The sequence below is a fragment of the Lepidochelys kempii genome, chromosome 11 (genome assembly GCF_965140285.1).
Source record: "Lepidochelys kempii isolate rLepKem1 chromosome 11, rLepKem1.hap1, whole genome shotgun sequence".
In the NCBI taxonomy this organism is placed as follows: Eukaryota; Metazoa; Chordata; order Testudines; family Cheloniidae; genus Lepidochelys; species Lepidochelys kempii.
This window is the reverse complement of record NC_136390.1, coordinates 23005189-23023142: the sequence shown is the minus strand read 5'-3', so window position 1 is coordinate 23023142 and position 17954 is coordinate 23005189. Positions and strand designations below refer to the sequence as shown.

The window sequence follows — 17954 nt, the reverse complement described above, 5'->3', positions numbered from 1 at the left end:
GGTGTATGCCGTAAGGCTCTTGCTGTTTCCAGTATAGCTTCCTTCACCAGTAGTATTATCTGGCTGGACCCTATGGGTTGCAGGATGTCTAAAAGCTTGTGTTGTGTATCCTGGGCCTCCTCTAGGGAAATATGGAGCTCCTTCAACACCCTGTGTGGCAGCTTTTGAAATTGCTTGTGGTCATTGTAATGGACACTCACTCTCCCGCTCGAAGGGAGGCTACTCATTCAGGTTGCCTTCGGGCTTGTCTGACCAAGCCACAAAGCTGCAGAACAGTCTAGGGCCCTTTGTCTCCCCCAAGGTCCTCTAGTTCCCAGCCCCCACAACAGGGCTGGGCCCCAGACAGTTGTGGCCAGGCTTTAGCCTAGGCTTATGGAGGCTGCAGCTGCCAGCAATTAAACACCAGTTATAGGCGGCTGGCTTCAGCCTGCAAAAGGCTCAGGCAGCCAGCAAAGCAACAGTCTATAAGGGAGCTGGTAAGGGAAACTCCTTCTTCAGGGCGGGAGCTTCTCTGCACAGTGTAGGGACTCAGCCACCCCAGGGTGGGAGGGGGCAGGGGGACGCCCATCCTACTCCACCGTGTCCCAGCCCAGGGCCCTAGCAGAGGCAGGATTGACTGCCCCTGCTTTGGTGGTGATCCAGCCGCAACACACCAACTGAACCACAGCTGGCTGCTCCGTGGCTGCCCCATGCCATATCCTGCCTCCCTGGGGTTTGGTACCTCTCGCTTCCACGGCTTGTCAGGCTCCTCGGGGTACACTCTTCATCGGGCCACTCCACATTGGGGTCTCCCACTTCTGCAGCTATCGGATAGCCAGGGGTAGGTTCCCCTCCTGGGCATAGCAGTATGGCAGAAGCGTCCTTCTCCTCCCGGGATTCCACCCCAGTTGGGCTGCAGGGCCTTCCTCTTATACTTCTGGCCCTGCCCTGGCACTTCCGGTGAGGGGGGTGGGGCAGGATATGCTCCGCCCACCAAGGGAAGTGTAGTGGACCCTCGCTCTCCCGCTCAGAGGGAGGCCACTTGGTCTCACTACAGTCATCCAGAGGGGACAGCACAATTGGGGCAACTGCTTCATTCGGAGATGAGGAAGATAGTGTTACAGGTACTGGTGGAACCACCAGATCCAGCTCATATTTTTCCTATTCTATAGGGTCAGGAGTAAGCTTTGGTTACTGTCTTAGAGGGGAGGGGTGGAATGATTCCATGTTAGATAGCACTGACCCTGGGAATCATATGTATGGGTCCCATGGGCCCCAGTAGGGCCAGTAGAAGTGTTTGAAGTTGGGTTGCGGAGGTCCCCAAGGCATGGGTACAGTTGGTCCCAAGGGGACATTCTGGGTACAGGTTGGTTTCAGGAGGTTCTCAATGTCCTGTCTGGATGGATCTCTCTTGGAAGAGGTGATGACAGTTCCTCCAGTAGCTCTGAGTCTCCTGATGACAAAAAAAAGACTAGATCCGGTTCAATTGGCAGTGCTAATATCTCAGTGGGAAAAAAGTTGCAGCTAGACAGGATGGAAGAGACTTTTCCTGTAGTCCTTTGACCCCTCCAGGGGATACATCACCCTGGTAAGGGATGGTCCTGTCAACAGAGGAGATTGCAGACCTGGGGGAACAAAATATGTCCTCTGATGGAGCAAAGATGTATTTCTTTATTCTCCCTGGAGTGCTCAGGGTTCTGCCTGCCCATACTGTGACGGAGAGACTGCCGAGACTCATCAAGCCCTCGGATCGCTACCCCTTCCTGCTTCTCCACGTGGGCACCAATGATACTGCCAAGAATGACCTTGAGCGGATCACTGCGGACTATGTGGCTCTAGGAAGAAGAATAAAGGAGTTGGAGGCGCAAGTGGTGTTCTCGTCCATCCTCCCCGTGGAAGGAAAAGGCCTAGGTAGGGAGCGTCGAATCGTGGAAGTCAACGAATGGCTACGCAGATGGTGTCGGAGAGAAGGCTTTGGTTTCTTTGACCATGGGATGGTGTTCCATGAAGGAGGAGTGCTGGGTAGAGACGGGCTCCATCTTACGAAGAGAGGGAAGAGCATCTTTGCCAGCAGGCTGGCTAACCTAGTGAGGAGGGCTTTAAACTAGGTTCACCGGGGGAAGGAGACCAAAGCCCTGAGGTAAGTGGGAAAGCGGGATACCGGGAGGAAGCACAGGCAGGAATGTCTGTGAGGGGAGGGCTCCTGCCTCATACTGGCAATGAGGGGCGATCAACAGGTTATCTCAAGTGCTTATATACAAATGCACAAAGCCTTGGAAACAAGCAGGGAGAACTGGAGGTCCTGGTGATGTCAAGGAACTATGACGTGATCGGAATAACAGAGACTTGGTGGGATAACTCATATGACTGGAGTACTGTCATGGATGGTTATAAACTGTTCAGGAAGGACAGGCAGGGCAGAAAAGGTGGGGGAGTAGCACTGTATGTAAGGGAGCAGTATGACTGCTCAGAGCTCCGGTACGAAACTGCAGAAAAACCTGAGTGTCTCTGGATTAAGTTTAGAAGTGTGTGCAACAAGAGTGATGTAGTGGTGGGAGTCTGCTATAGACCACCGGACCAGGGGGATGAGGTGGATGAGGCTTTCTTCCGGCAGCTCACGGAAGCTACTAGATCGCATGCCCTGATTCTCATGGGTGACTTTAATTTTCCTGATATCTGCTGGGAGAGCAATACAGCGGTGCATAGACAATCCAGGAAGTTTTTGGAAAGCGTAGGGGACAATTTCCTGGCGCAAGTGCTAGAGGAGCCAACTAGGGGGGGTGCTTTTCTTGACCTGCTGCTCACAAACCGGGTAGAATTAGTGGGGGAAGCAAAAGTGGATGGGAATCTGGGAGGCAGTGACCATGAGTTGGTTGAGTTCAGGATCCTGACGCAGGGAACAAAGGTAAGCAGCAGGATACGGACCCTGGACTTCAGGAAAGCAGACTTCGACTCCCTCAGGGAACGGATGGCCAGGATCCCCTGGGGGACTAACTTGAAGGGGAAAGGAGTCCAGGAGAGCTGGCTGTATTTCAAGGAATCCCTGTTGAGGTTACAGGGACAAACCATCCCGATGAGTCGAAAGAATAGTAAATATGGCAGGCGACCAACTTGGCTTAATGGTGAAATCCTAGCGGATCTTAAACATAAAAAAGAAGCTTACAAGAAGTGGAAGGTTGGACATATGACCAGGGAAGAGTATAAAAATATTGCTCGGGCATGTAGGAATGTTATCAGGAGGGCCAAATCGCACCTGGAGCTGCAGCTAGCCAGAGATGTCAAGAGTAACAAGAAGGGTTTCTTCAGGTATGTTGGCAACAAGAAGAAAGCCAAGGAATGTGTGGGCCCCTTATTGAATGAGGGAGGCAACCTAGTGACAGAGGATGTGGAAAAAGCTAATGTACTCAATGCTTTTTTTGCCTCTGTTTTCACTAACAAGGTCAGCTCCCAGACTGCTGCGCTGGGCATCACAAAATGCGGAAGAGATGGCCAGCCCTCTGTGGAGATAGAGGCGGTTAGGGACTATTTAGAAAAGCTGGACGTGCACAAGTCCATGGGGCCGGACGAGTTGCATCCGAGAGTGCTGAAGGAATTGGCGGCTGTGATTGCAGAGCCACTGGCCATTATCTTTGAAAACTCGTGGCGAACCGGGGAAGTCCCGGATGACTGGAAAAAGGCTAATGTAGTGCCAATCTTTAAAAAAGGGAAGAAGGAAGATCCTGGGAACTACAGGCCAGTCAGCCTCACCTCAGTCCCTGGAAAAATCATGGAGCAGGTCCTCAAAGAATCAATCCTGAAGCACTTGCATGAGAGGAAAGTGATCAGGAACAGCCAGCATGGATTCACCAAGGGAAGGTCATGCCTGACTAATCTAATCGCCTTTTATGATGAGATTACTGGTTCTGTGGATGAAGGGAAAGCAGTGGATGTATTGTTTCTTGACTTTAGCAAAGCTTTTGACACGGTCTCCCATAGTATTCTTGTCAGCAAGTTAAGGAAGTATGGGCTGGATGAATGCACTATAAGGTGGGTAGAAAGCTGGCTAAATTGTCGGGCTCAACGGGTAGTGATCAATGGCTCCATGTCTAGTTGGCAGCCGGTATCAAGTGGAGTGCCCCAAGGGTCGGTCCTGGGGCCGGTTTTATTCAATATCTTCATAAATGATCTGGAAGATGGTGTGGATTGCACTCTCAGCAAATTTGCGGATGATACTAAACTGGGAGGAGTGGTAGATACGCTGGAGGGGAGGGATAGGATACAGAAGGACCTAGACCAATTGGAAGATTGGGCCAAAAGGAATCTGATGAGGTTCAATAAGGATAAGTGCAGGGTCCTGCACTTAGGACGGAAGAACCCAATGCACAGCTACAGACTAGGGACCGAATGGCTAGGCAGCAGTTCTGCAGAAAAGGACCTAGGGGTGACAGTGGACGAGAAGCTGGATATGAGTCAGCAGTGTGCCCTTGTTGCCAAGAAGGCCAATGGCATTTTGGGATGTATAAGTAGGGACATTGCCAGCAGATCAAGGCATGTGATCGTTCCCCTCTATTCGACATTGGTGAGGCCTCATCTGGAGTACTGTGTCCAGTTTTGGGCCCCACACTTCAAGAAGGATGTGGATAAATTGGAGAGAGTCCAGCGAAGGGCAACAAAAATGATTAGGGGACTGGAACACATGAGTTATGAGGAGAGGCTGAGGGAGCTGGGATTGTTTAGCCTGCAGAAGAGAAGAATGAGGGGGGATTTGATAGCTGCTTTCAACTACCTGAAAGGGGGTTCCAAAGAGGATGGCTCTAGACTGTTCTCAATGGTAGCAGATGACAGAACGAGGAGTAATGGTCTCAAGTTGCAGTGGGGGAGGTTTAGATTGGATATTAGGAAAAACTTTTTCACTAAGAGGGTGGTGAAACACTGGAATGCGTTACCTAGGGAGGTGGTAGAATCTCCTTCCTTAGAGGTTTTTAAGGTCAGGCTTGACAAAGCCCTGGCTGGGATGATTTAACTGGGAATTGGTCCTGCTTTGAGCAGGGGGTTGGACTAGATGACCTTCTGGGGTCCCTTCCAACCCTGATATTCTATGATTCTATGATTCTATGATTCTATGATTCTATACTGACAGACCCAATATAAGGAGGCTCTGGGTTAGCAGGTCCACAGGAGGTTGTGGTGGCACCATCAGAAGCTGAGGTTCCCAACGGGTCTCTTCACAAGAACTGGTGGCTTTTGATCTTTAAACCTGGATTTACCTTAGGTGCTCTATTATTTATTTTATATGAAGTTATTTTAGGAGAATGTATTGCCTGTGAAAGGTTTCAAGCTGACAGCCACTATCTGGTCAAGCACAGAGAGTTGTAACTGTAACACGGAGGGATGATCTGCAGGTGTGAGACAGCTGCCCATTTAGTCTTTGACCACTCTGTTGAGACTCCTATGAAAGGTAACAATTGGTGCCAGTTGTGGGATTGATGTGGGCAGTTATCCAATAGGTGCATCTCTGAGATACCAGCCCAAAAACACATGCTAACAGAATACATTTTTAAAGCAGATCATTTTAATTAAGCCAATATAATTTTCTAGCCTATAATTCAACATAATCCTATACACAGAATTCCAAATCAATTTTAATTTATGCATAATGTTTGTCTGCATAGCTTCTGAAACATGACATCATCCAGCCATTTCAGTATAAAAAGAGCCAGTGTCCCCATTTCTTTTTTACTATTTTTTTTTAACAAACAACCCTTTGCACATGGGAGCAAGGAGGGCCAGGGAATGATAACCTTTTAGACAAGAGGTTATGGCAAACAATAGTGGTGATTTAAGAGCATAGAACTAAAACACTTTTCATCACCTGCAACATATAAATTAGTTTATTGTTTGTGACTCCTGCCAAAGAATGCACCTTCTTGGCCACCCATCACTTCAATAAGCTATGGCAGGTTTGATCAAGCCTTGGGAACCTTTCACAACAGGGCTCTGTCAAACCATTCCTGTTCTGTCCACAGTGTCATACACTTACTGACTTCTCTTTCTGGAGCCCATACAAAGGTTTGTAGGCTCAGACTCCACACTAACTAGCACTGAAGGGATACATGCCACTATTGCTTGTGCAATGTAACTGTCACATCTCTGAAAACTAAGATCAGTGGCCTCTCCTTGGGGCACAATAAAAAGGTACGCCAAATTTCACTTTGTAGTAACTACAGCTTCAGAAATTGCATTAACTGTATTAGAAGGAGTCATAAGAAATGTCTGTAAGGTTAGCTGGATATGGTAGGTGTCACATCTATACTAAGATGAAAAATCACTTTGCTAACTTACAGTGTTTTTCCCTGTGGTAACACCCTTTATTAAGGTGCCATTTATAAATAGTTAATTATTATTTATTAATGCATAAGCCACTTTATAGCATGCTGGATAACAACTGAAATTCATGTATTAAAGATGCACACACTTGGTTTAATACAATTTACGTCTTATAATATCCTTTGAAACAGATTCTCATCGCATCATCTGTTAAGCATTTATTACTAATGCATTTTATAACATGCTTTATAATACATTATTTGAGGAAGTAGCTGCATTTAGTGATCATTTCATAAATAAGAATAAAGCATTTGTAAATGGCACCTTAATTTAAAGTGTTACCTTCACATTACTGGATAGTCATTCACCATCCATCTCACTTTGCAATTATTCTCAAAATGCACCTCTTAATAAAAGACACATTAAGTTGTATTCCTTCCCCCACCCTCAACCTGATTAAAAGTTTGAGTTGTTTTCTTACAGCTGTTCTCAGATGTCTTATGGTTGGCTACTTAGTTTGATTGCATTTATTTATTTATTTTGATGATGCCAAACTTTCTATTTAGTAACATCATTTCTGAAAAGATGAGCATAATAAGATAGATAACTGCATACCAGATTGGCCAGTGCTGGCTGTTTGGATTCTTTGTAGAATTCTATTTTCCCACCAACAAGAACAATCCAAGAAGTAGACCAGTTTTTCCTTAAAAAAAAATAAAATAAAATAAAAATTAATGGATCAAGTAAGCATGAGCTATTTTGGTTGAGGAAGATGACCTGGGTTCCAATCCTTTTTTCAGAAATGAAAATGGTCCAAATTCACACTCTGTGTCAACAAATGCACTTTTGTTGATGTTAATGGAGTTGCACCTGTTCACACCATTTGTTCTGCATTTGGCCCGATTGGCTTGATGGGCCAATTCCCTGAATTCACATTTAAAGCCCAGCTTGCTCCTATCCATCAAACCACTTAAGCACATGCACAACTTTAACCAAATGAAGAGTCCAATTGAAATCAATGGCACTATTCACATGCTTGAAGTTCACATGTGCTTAAATATTTTACTGCATCAGAGTCCGCATGATCGGCCACCATTTGGAGATTGATATTTTAGATAGGCCCAGGACAGAATAGAAAAGTTGTCATAATGTCAGTGTGAGGTATACGGAGCTGTGCACAGGACCTATACTTAAAGATCAATAAATTTTCTCCCTGTCCATAATAAAAAAAAAATAGAATCAAACAAGAGAGGTTTCCAGAAGATCAGGATACACAGTAGTAGTATTTTATGTAAGTTACAAGAAAGTGTGACGACATATAGAAGTTCTTCATTTGTCAAACACAAATAGCAACAACTTCTGTGGAGAGGTATAGAAGGGACAAAAACATTCTTTCAAGGTTGTTAGCAGCACACTGGAGAAAACCACAAAAACAGCTAATTACAAACCATACAGTAGATTATAATATTCATCACTCTGATGGACGCTTGTTCAAAAGCATTGCACTATCATTACTTAATTAACAGAACTAGTCTCACAGAAAAAATATATTTGCAAATAAAAAATTTAAGTTTGATTCTCTGTGATTTAGGGGGTCATATTGTCATCCCCAAGAATTTAGACACACCACAGACAAAAATACTGCAAATCCTAAAAGTGTTGCAAATTTTAGCAGAAACCATTATTCATTCCAAAATGTGTACTAAAAGTGATAATTAATTTCAATTCACTATTGATTACTCTCCTATTTAATATATTTCAGTCATTCTATCAAGGAGCAGAAATAATACCTTGGGTGAAATCTTGGCCCCACTGAAATCAAAGACAAAACTCTCACTGACATTAATGTGCCCAAAACTCTCAGGCATATTAGTGACCACCCAGCCTATATAAATAATGAGCAGCAAAACCAAATATCTGAATAAACAATTCATGAACAACCCAGAAGTTGAAAATTATTCACCGAGTTTATTTGGTGAATATTTACTAAAAGCAAACACATTTGAAGAAAATGTGGATCCATTTGTGAAGACTTGATAACCAAAAAAAAAAAAAAAAAAAAAAGGCTAAAGGTGGGATTTTCCAAAGTACCTAAGTAACACAGGAGCATAGGTGCCACTGAAAGTCAATAGAACTTATGTGTCTAAGTGATTTAGGAGCCTCCCTCTCAAATTCCCAATGAATAACTGAGCCAGATCCTCAGCTGATATAAACTATGCTGATTCACAATAGCTGAAAATATGGACCATTATTTGCAATAAACTTATCAACAAGCTCTGCTAACTAATCAACACAGTATCCTTATAATGTAGTATTGTAACTATCTGTTATTATCCGGTATGACAAAATTCCTCCTCTACCTTGGTGGGTCTTGCACTTATTGGCAGATTTGCTCGCCTTGGAGCTTCACGGCAGCCCTCAGCTTGGCCGTTTTTCTGAACCCACAGTCCAGGTCAACTCCTCCTGTGTCTGACCAGGAGTTGGGAGGATTTAGGGGGAACCCGGGCCCACCCTCTACTCTGGGTTCCAACCCAGGGCCCTGTGGAATGCAGCTGTCTAGAGTGCCTCCTGGAACAGCTGTGAGGCAGCTACAACTCCCTGGGCTACTTCCCCATGGCCTCCTCCCAACACCTTCTTTATCCTCACCATCGGACCTTCCTCCTGGTCTCTGATAATGTTTGTACTCTTCAGTCCTCAACAGTCTGCGTTCTCACTCTCAGCTCCTAGTGCCTCTTGCTCCCAGCTCCTCACACGTGCACCACAAACTGAAGTGAGCTCCTTTTTAAACCCAGGTGCCCTGATTGGCCTGCCTTAATTGATTCTAACAGCTTCTTGATTGGCTGCAGGTGTTCTAATTAGCCTGTCTGTCTTGTCTCCAGAAGGTTCCTGATTGTTCTGGAACCTTCCCTGTTACCTTACCCAGGGAAAAGGAACCTACTTAACCTGGGGCTAATATATCTGACTTCTGTTACTCTCCTGAAGCCATCTGGCCCAACCCTGTCACAATGGGTTTCAAAAATGGCTAGCAATAAAAACCAAGGGGAAAGGTTCTCCAACCAAACCTTACCTCCAGCTCCTAATTTATGGAAGGATCTTCAGTGAGAGTGTCCTTTCTACTGCCTCTTCTACCAGACCAGTGTGCAATGATCAATGATTTTGGTTGAAGTCCCTAGTATTTTACATTCCCAGCTAGGACATCTGAGGCAATACCGGGTGGGTTATTTGACCTATCCAGTGTCAATCCAGTATGTGTTTCATAATTAATCCACACATGAATTAGCAGTTGACCTCAAGTTGAAAGGACTTGCTGGACCTAGTCTACTCAGGCAGAGCTAGTGGAGAACTAAGATAGGGGCCAGTATGCAAGAGATTTGCATATATGTTTACCAGAGATCCCCTCTAGTAGACATATAACCAGACTTGCTCAAGAGTACATAAGTTGGCTTTATTTGACTCATCAACATAAAACCTGTGTTTTGGGTGTTGGGAATCACAAGAAAAAACATGTGAAATATTCACAATGATACTCAAAACCTACTACATTTCAAGTCTCCTTACAAACTCAGAACTCAGGTCAGATTAATCAGAAGGTTCCCTAAGATTTGCAACCTTTCCTGTTAACTTGGGCCCAGCTTCAAGAGAACCTGGAGCTATTTACAATTTTGCACTGAAGATGTGAAATTTGCTTTTGCACCAAGCCACGTAAGACTGTTGTTTTGACTGAGCATATGTCTACTCTGCAATCACAGAGTGGGATTGCAGCTTGTGTAGTCCTACTGGAGCTAGCTTTAATCTAGCTAGCTCAGGTACTGTATCAGCAAGGCCAAGGCAGCACAGGCTTCAAGGTGGGCTGCATAAGCCCATCCACAACCCTGGGTAATTACCAGCAGGGCTAGCCCACACCGAAGTCTGTGCTGCTGCAGAGTCACTGCTCTGTTATCCAAGCTAGCTAGATTAAAGCTAGCTCAGGTATGTCTACATGAGCATCAGTCTGACTCTGTGATTGAAGTCCAGACGCACCCTGCGTTTCACTTTGAGTTTTAGAGTTCATGTCAGCCTGAAATCCAGGGTGCAGATAAAGGGTGTGGAAGGAAAATAGAGGAAAACTGAAGAATAATTTTGAAGGCTCCCTTGAGAAGTGAAAGAACTGAGCTTCACAAGAGCTGTTATTGGAGGTATGTTCCTGATGATGCATGTCTGCAGTTAGCTAACAACCACTGCATCTATATATTGCATGTAAGCATGGATTGTTAGTGTTATGGAATACTGAGGTGTTATAGTACAAGACCATGTCTCAGATAAGGTCATTTCAAAGCATTCTGCATCAAGACTTCAGTGCCATGTGGCAACGAGCAGTGTTAATGAACTTTGAATTCTCTTTTTTAGGGGTTGGTTCAACCCCTCATGACATATGAAGATTCAGAGTGCTCTCGCAGGATACTGTGTAACAGAAGCAGACTTGACAAGACAATGACTATATCATATTTAAGTATGGCTTCAGGACAAGATAGGTTTTTTCCCTAGTATTCTCCCTAAATTCAAAATTATCTTTAAATCAAAACTTAATGGTTTCTACTTATTTACCTTTAATTTTTAGTTCACAAAAGCAGTCTTTGTTTATGAAGTGCTTAAACAGACCTTAATAAGGTCAAATATTGTTTGGGGGGGGGGTGGTTAACTGGTTTTTTTACAGTTGGACATTCATATATAGAATTTCACTAGACATGTAAAAGTGTGGGCAAGGTTTTCAAGCCCTTTGGGTAAGTCAATTCAGCAGTGACTGTACTCTTTTCCAGATGCATATTCCATAGCTTTGAAAAATTCACTCCCAGTGAATGAGCAGTAAGGGCTAAATAAAGAGAGGGAGAAGATGGATAAAGTATACATAGAACAAAAAAAAAGAAGGTACCTTTGTCTGTTTTTCATCCACAAAGAAAGACAGATAGCCCTAAATAGCAGTATGCAGAAAGATCCAAAATGAAAACCAGAAAGTACATTGTATAAAATCATCTTTTTGAATCAATAGAATTGTTTTATATAAAAGTTAAAAAAATGGTGGCAGAGTCATCAAAGTGTGAAATCTGACATCTTCATATTGTAAAATGAAGCAATACACTCAATGCATCAGCTTTACAGCAGTTGCAGTATTTGCATTCTATCAAATGGACACCTGATGGCAGCACATTATAACAACAACACTGTTCACAATTGCTCTGTCTCTTAATACAGTAGTGTTTTTAAAATCTGAATGGACAATACCATGTTTATAAATGCAATAATAATATTTTGAATTTTCCATGTGTAGCCATATGAGTTGGAAACAAACATATTCTGCATGCTTCTCTGTTCTGAATACTACATGGTATTAACATATGCAAAGCCCCACTTCTTACTCATATATACCCTTTGTTTAAGTAATGTTAAATGCCTGATAGAAAATCGCAAAAAAGAAAATTATTTCAAAGTTTCAGCTGATACTCCTTTGTACTTAGGTCATCAACATAGAATGAGACCTTGAGGCCTACTCAACTCATCACTAATACTGAAATGAATGCATTCTTCCAATCCAAGATTGCCTGGAAACTATGCTGCTTCTTCTCAAACTAGGATCTGGCCACAGTGAACCATGTGTTTGTCACCTCCAGACTGGACTATTGTAATACCATATCTGGTGTTGAAAGGAGAAAAAACACAACAAGTCCAGTGTGACAGGGTCAGGCCAGATGGCTACAGGAGAGTTGTAGAAGGCAGATATATTAGCTCCAGGCTAAGTAGGTCCCTTTTCCCTGGGTAAGGTAACAGGGAAGGTTCCAGAACAATCAGGAACCTTCTGGAGACAAGATAGACAGGCTGATTAGAACACCTGCAGCCAATCAAGAAGCTGCTAGAATCAAGGAAGGCAGGCTAATCAGGGCACCTGGGTTTTAAACAGGAGCTCACTTCAGTTTATGGTGTGCATGTAAGGAGCTGGAAACAAGAGGCACTAGGATCTGAGAGTGAGAACGCGGACTGTTGGAGGACTGAGGTGTACAAGCATTATCAGAGACCAGGAGGAAGTTCCTGTGGTGAGGATAAAGAAGGTGTTGGGAGGAGGCCATGGGGAAGTAGCCCAGAGCATTATAGCTGTCACACAGCTGTTCCAGGAGGCACTCTAGACAGCTGCATTCCACGGGGCCCTGGGCTGGAACCCGGAGTAGAGGGTGGGCCCGGGTTCCCCCTAAATCCTCCCAACTCCTGGTCAGACACAGGAGGAGTCGACCTGGACTGTGAATTCAGAAAAACGGCCAAGCTGAGGGCTGCCGTGAAGCTCCAAGGCGAGCATATCCACCAATAAGCGCAAGATCCACCAAGGTAGAGCAGGAACTTTGTCACACCAGTTATTAAAACAACAACCCCATCCTGAGCAATATCTATACTTTCCAGGGGCTCCTAGTTTGCTTTTGGTGTCAATTCAAGACTCTGGTTTTATCCCTTAGCCCCTCTATCGGTTCGGTACTAGCGACGTCACACCCCACCTCTTCATTCTCAACCCACCAAGACTGCCCACAGAACAATGTCTCTGACAAGCTTATAGGAAGGAGGTAAGGCATGCTCTATTGGAGAACCCCCCATGTGAAACAGCCACTGGAGAAGATGAGACTTAGCACAAGTTTCACCCTTTTTAGAGCTCATTACTGAGACTCTACATTTTGCAAAAGGCTTCTGTCAAAAAACAAAACCAAGGAGTGACAACAGAGAATGACAGAAAGACAGACATGTCAGTGGATTTACTCCATCTTTATACAGCTTTAAGGGAAAGCTCAATCAGACCTTCTGTTTACTTTTGAATATCTCTGTTTTGGTCGTTTCTGATCATTTCTGTATAGCAATTTGTTTTTTGGTTAAATTTACTTTGTATATAGGATTTTGCTACCAGAAAAAATATAATGCCTCAGAGACGATGAGGGGTCATACAACATGATCTTTGCAATGTATAAGGGCAAAAGAATATTTGCTTTCAAACACCCTGGGTCACTGACCCCAAAAGACCCACATGGTTTATTACTATGTAGAGAGTTAGGAACTTTAAAATGTAGATCTTTCTTCAGATAGAATGTTATAATATATCATATCAATTAGCTAGTAATCCTCAAGAAGGAAGAATGAATTGTTTCAGTTCTGCTGCCATTTAGGTACCTATAGAGAGAGGATTTTCCTCAGCTCTCAGTGTTTACCTAACTCTGCTCCCACTGAAATCAATAGTGAAACTCCCTTTGACTTCAACAGCAGCAGAGATAGGCCAGCTCTGACTGCTTTTAAAAGTCTTACCCTAGGTGCCTATATGGAGCAGCAATTATATGGGTGTCCAGATCACACCCCTGAAGTCCACACCAGCTGTGCCCAAACATTGTCCAGCTGAAAGCTGCATTATCTATTTGCCTGGAGCCCAAAGGCTGCACCTAATGTGCATAAAATAGAACAGAATTGCAGCTGTCCCCATTTTTAATATGGAAGCAGGGCTCATGGTCACATCATACAATATAGCCTGGCAGCTCATATCAACTATATTCTGAGAGCTGTAGCCTCAGCAAGCTACAACAACATATTAAACATGAGAGCACCCATGTGCAGAATAGTAAAACTGTGGATTGCATTTTGTTCATATGCCAGACATTGGCCACTTTTGATATTCATGATATGGCCCATATGACTTCTGGTTAAAATTTATATAATTGACACAACATTAAGTGCACAATACCTTAACTTTTTGCCTCCATCTGCAATTTTAGCTTTTAGAAGATATCCTTCTTTTTCCACTACCTGCAAGAAAGAATATTTATATCATAACCCTATCTTTTATTAATATGAACCAATTTATTTAGTACATGCTACAAGACTCTGCATATAGGAACGTCTAGTGTTGTAGCACTTTATCACTTATTTTTATTTGAGTTATCTATGGTCAGTTCTTTTCAAGTGTTGGCAAATTATCTTTAATGTCAATCAAATATATAGTAATAAAACGGAAAAGAAACTCTGAACATTAAATCTGAAAAAAAAAAAAACCTGTTTAAGTGCAAGTAAAGTTTCTGGTTATACATGAAACATTGGTTAAAATGTATCATATTGGTTCACTAATGCATCTTCAGTGATATGAAACGTCTACAGGAGTTTTATGTTTGCTTATAAGGTATGTAGAAAATATATAATCCTAGAGCTATAGCACCCTCTGCTGTGCAATTTTAGCTCTTATAAACTATCTAGGGTCAGATATATGAATGTCAGACCTCCAAAAGATTATCTAATGTAGATGGACCTCTATAGGTGCCATTTTTCCCTTTGAGTCAGTACTAAATCAAGACCCTTGTAAGGTGCAGAAAAGCATTATGATTTGAGTGGTGCTGTCTTTCTGATGTGATGTAATACAAAGGCCCTCACCTCTTGCAGCCATTAAAAGGTCACACTCAAATGGGAATTGTTTATGTTCATGCAAGGGCAGCATTTGTCCTTAAATTTACAATTGTACCAAAATGTTCTAGTGATATAACCTAAGGAAAACACTCTGTAAGTAGCTCATCACTGCCACCACAATCTTGAGTTGGAATTACAGATGAAAACATCACAATTTATATGTATCTACAAAACTGGGTCAGAATATCCAGTGAGGCCAAATTGGCCAGAGCATAAATGTGTGTGTGTAGATGTGATTTAAACCTCACCTTTGTAGTTCCGCAATCCTGGTGCTGCTCTGTGAAAGCCAGTTCTTCCTGTGCAGTGTTAGAGCAGTCTAAGGACTGCTCTAAATTACACTAGGCTGCAACACTCAAAAGGGGCCAGAATTGCAGTTGAGGATTGGCAGAGCACAGGGGCATTCTGGCTCACTCCTTTCCTCAAATTCCCCCCCCCCCCCCCACACACACACAAACTCTCTCTCTCTTTTATTTGTTAAATCAGCAGCAAGGAAATTCAATAGTGTAAGAGTTCCTATGTCAGATCTATGGCACTATGTGATCATCCTTATACTTGGGAGATTGTAGGGTTGGTTTCACCAATTTTATGGCCAGATTATGATGGCAGTGCAACAAAAAGTAACCACACTTTATTGAGGGATTTGGCCAATTGTTTCAGTGTATGTTGAAGAAACTTTTATTTTGGCCTTCAGATAAACCACCATGACCTGTGAACCCATCAGACTGCATAGCTAAACAGGATCAAATCGGGTCAGTACTTGGAAAAGAGAATTCAAGGAACACCTAAATGGTGCAGGAAGGGAGACTGGTGATTTAGAAGATGATTGTCTTAACTTTCAGTCATTATGAACTAATGCCCCAGGAGGATGCTGGTAACTTCCTATAGTCTCTGCTGAGTCATCACAGCTCAGGGTGGAGCAGATGATTTCTTAAAAACTGTAATAGGCTTTAGCCTTCTGAAGGGTTATATAGAGCAATAGAAAACATGCTTTGTATATAAGGGAGGATTATAAAATCAAATATACAAGTCTTTTCTTACTGTACAAAAATATGCCTATTGGTGTATACAATGGTACACAAAGGGTACTTCTGTTTCTCATTAGAGTTTTAGTCTGGAATATACAGTACTGTGTACACTGCATATACATACATGTTTGCACATGCATACTGAAAATCCGTATGCTTACAGACAACATTTTGGGTGACATCCTCATCTGACCATATAGGAATTTGTCTGTGCCTTTTTTACAACTTGCACTTATTCATTCATAGATTCCAAGGCCAGAAAGGTCCATTGTGATCACCTGGCCTGATCTCCTGTGCAACACAGGCCAAAGAACTTCCCCAAAATAATTCCTAGTGTATATCTTTTAGAAAAACATCCAATATTGATTTATAAATTTACCACATCCCTTGTTGGATGTTCCATGCAAATCCCTGGGTGTCAATATGGAGTGTAGAGAAAAAAAACATTTAGGACCACAGGTATTGTTCGCCAGAATCACATCATTGTTCCATCTAGCTAGAGAAGGAGGAATAATTTTAGATAAAGTAAGAACTGACCCCCAGTATCCTCCTACTTTTCAATCATACTTGTAACAAACCCTTAGATCATTTTCCATCCCTTCTCATCCTTCAATTTTTGTTGCTTTACACTTCTAGTGTGTTGTCAGGGCCAGAAGTGCTAAATGTCAGATAAGAAGGTTATTCTCCGAATATTTCCGTCCACCTGGAAATGGCAGTTGGGAGAAGCTTTTACTAATTAACAAGTTGTTGATCGCTTCTCCAAACCAGACCCAAATTTTGATCATTTCAAGGTTTGCCCATCACTATATCTAGACTGGTATTATATTCAAACAGAAATAGAAGCAACGTTGAATTTCAATACTCAGTTTGAACAATCCTTATCCTGAAATTTGGAGGATTTAAGAACAAGATTCATTTCCAGATTAGAAAGTTGCTGCTCAGACCTCTCTCTCTAACAATCCTGAACGGGAACAGCAAATGAATACACCACCCAAACTGAGGGATCTAGGGAATTCAAATCCAAACTGCACAGCTGAAACCCATCTCTTGTTTTAACTTAGATGTCTAGTTCTAACTTAGATATTTCAAAAACACAAGAACTAGTATTCAAATCTCATGGTTTATCCTGGCTCTAGAAATCCTCCAGGTAATATTCAGAAGGCTCCTTGTTTCTATATATGGTAGTTGCTTATATATTATTCTGATTTAATAAGTACAATGATTGCCTTTAAAAATGTTACAGCTGTCTTTGATAATTTGATGTTATCATAGCATTCATTGATATTCCCCATAATTAGCACAGGGAATACCAAGGGAATACTGCAGTAACATTCTTCAGTTACCAAGGCAATTGAAAAGGTTTTAAAGGTACCACTCTATCTTTATATGTACATATACACTATAAAGCAATATATGCACACGCATTGCATAGTACATCTGCTAATGTCCCTTTTCTTGTCTTATGAGATTTCACAGAAATCCTTCTAGGACAAATTCAGTTTATTCTTTCAGCCCTTCATCTGATGGATGACATGGGGTTACAAAATCATGAAATGTCCTTATAGTACTCTCTTTTCTTTCTGCCTCAATGAATATCCATCATTTGTTTTTGAGTTGTTGACCTTCCTGCACCTTTCCAGCTGAGGAAAGGTTGAGCGAATAATCCAAAATACCCTGAAAGAATTAGCATAAAAATAAGATACTCGGATGATTTTGAATCTTTATATTAATGTTCTTTTAAAAAATATAATCTTTTCCTTTGCCTCTGTTTCTCTCCAGCAAAATTCTACAGGTAACTAATTATGTACAAAAATGGAAGTTAAAACATAGTAGCATGGGCAAAGGCAGAAAATGGGCTTCACTCTTCTCAATATATATATTTCTCTTCACTTAATCTCAAACATTACTAAAAACAAATTCACACCTAGTATGTTCCCTTAATTTTGCTTATTCTGCTAATCCAAACTAATAATTTTTGGAAAAGAAATATAATCAGTTAATTAACATCCAACTATTAGTAGTGCTGAAATGTCAGCCTAGTTCTACTAAGTCAATGGCAAATTGACATTGTATATCATTAACTAAAGTGCTTCATCATTTCTAACATTATAATTTCCATTGAGTAACAAACTTTCCACACATTTTTGCTTCTTTGTACCCCCTTAACATATTAAGGCATACAGAGCATCAAGT

At 42.2% G+C, this 17954-nt stretch overlaps 1 protein-coding gene across 7 annotated transcripts in view; it reads right to left on the bottom strand.

The window, feature by feature from the left end:
* Positions 1–17954, bottom strand: part of ARHGAP15 (Rho GTPase activating protein 15) — a 463932-nt gene that overhangs the window by 377807 nt on the left and 68171 nt on the right. For 4 of the 7 annotated variants that reach the window (XM_073305398.2, XM_073305399.2, XM_073305400.2 and 1 more), the window contains 3 exons: positions 14024–14085; positions 11195–11233; positions 6901–6988 (listed from right to left, as the gene is read on the bottom strand). In XM_073305398.2, coding sequence (XP_073161499.1) covers positions 6901–6988; positions 11195–11233; positions 14024–14085 — 189 coding nt within the window. Of the gene's footprint in view, positions 1–6900; positions 6989–11194; positions 11234–14023; positions 14086–16140; positions 16258–17954 lie in introns of all 7 variants that reach the window. The other 3 variants (XM_078847923.1, XM_078847924.1, XM_073305401.2) reach the window with 3 other exon arrangements.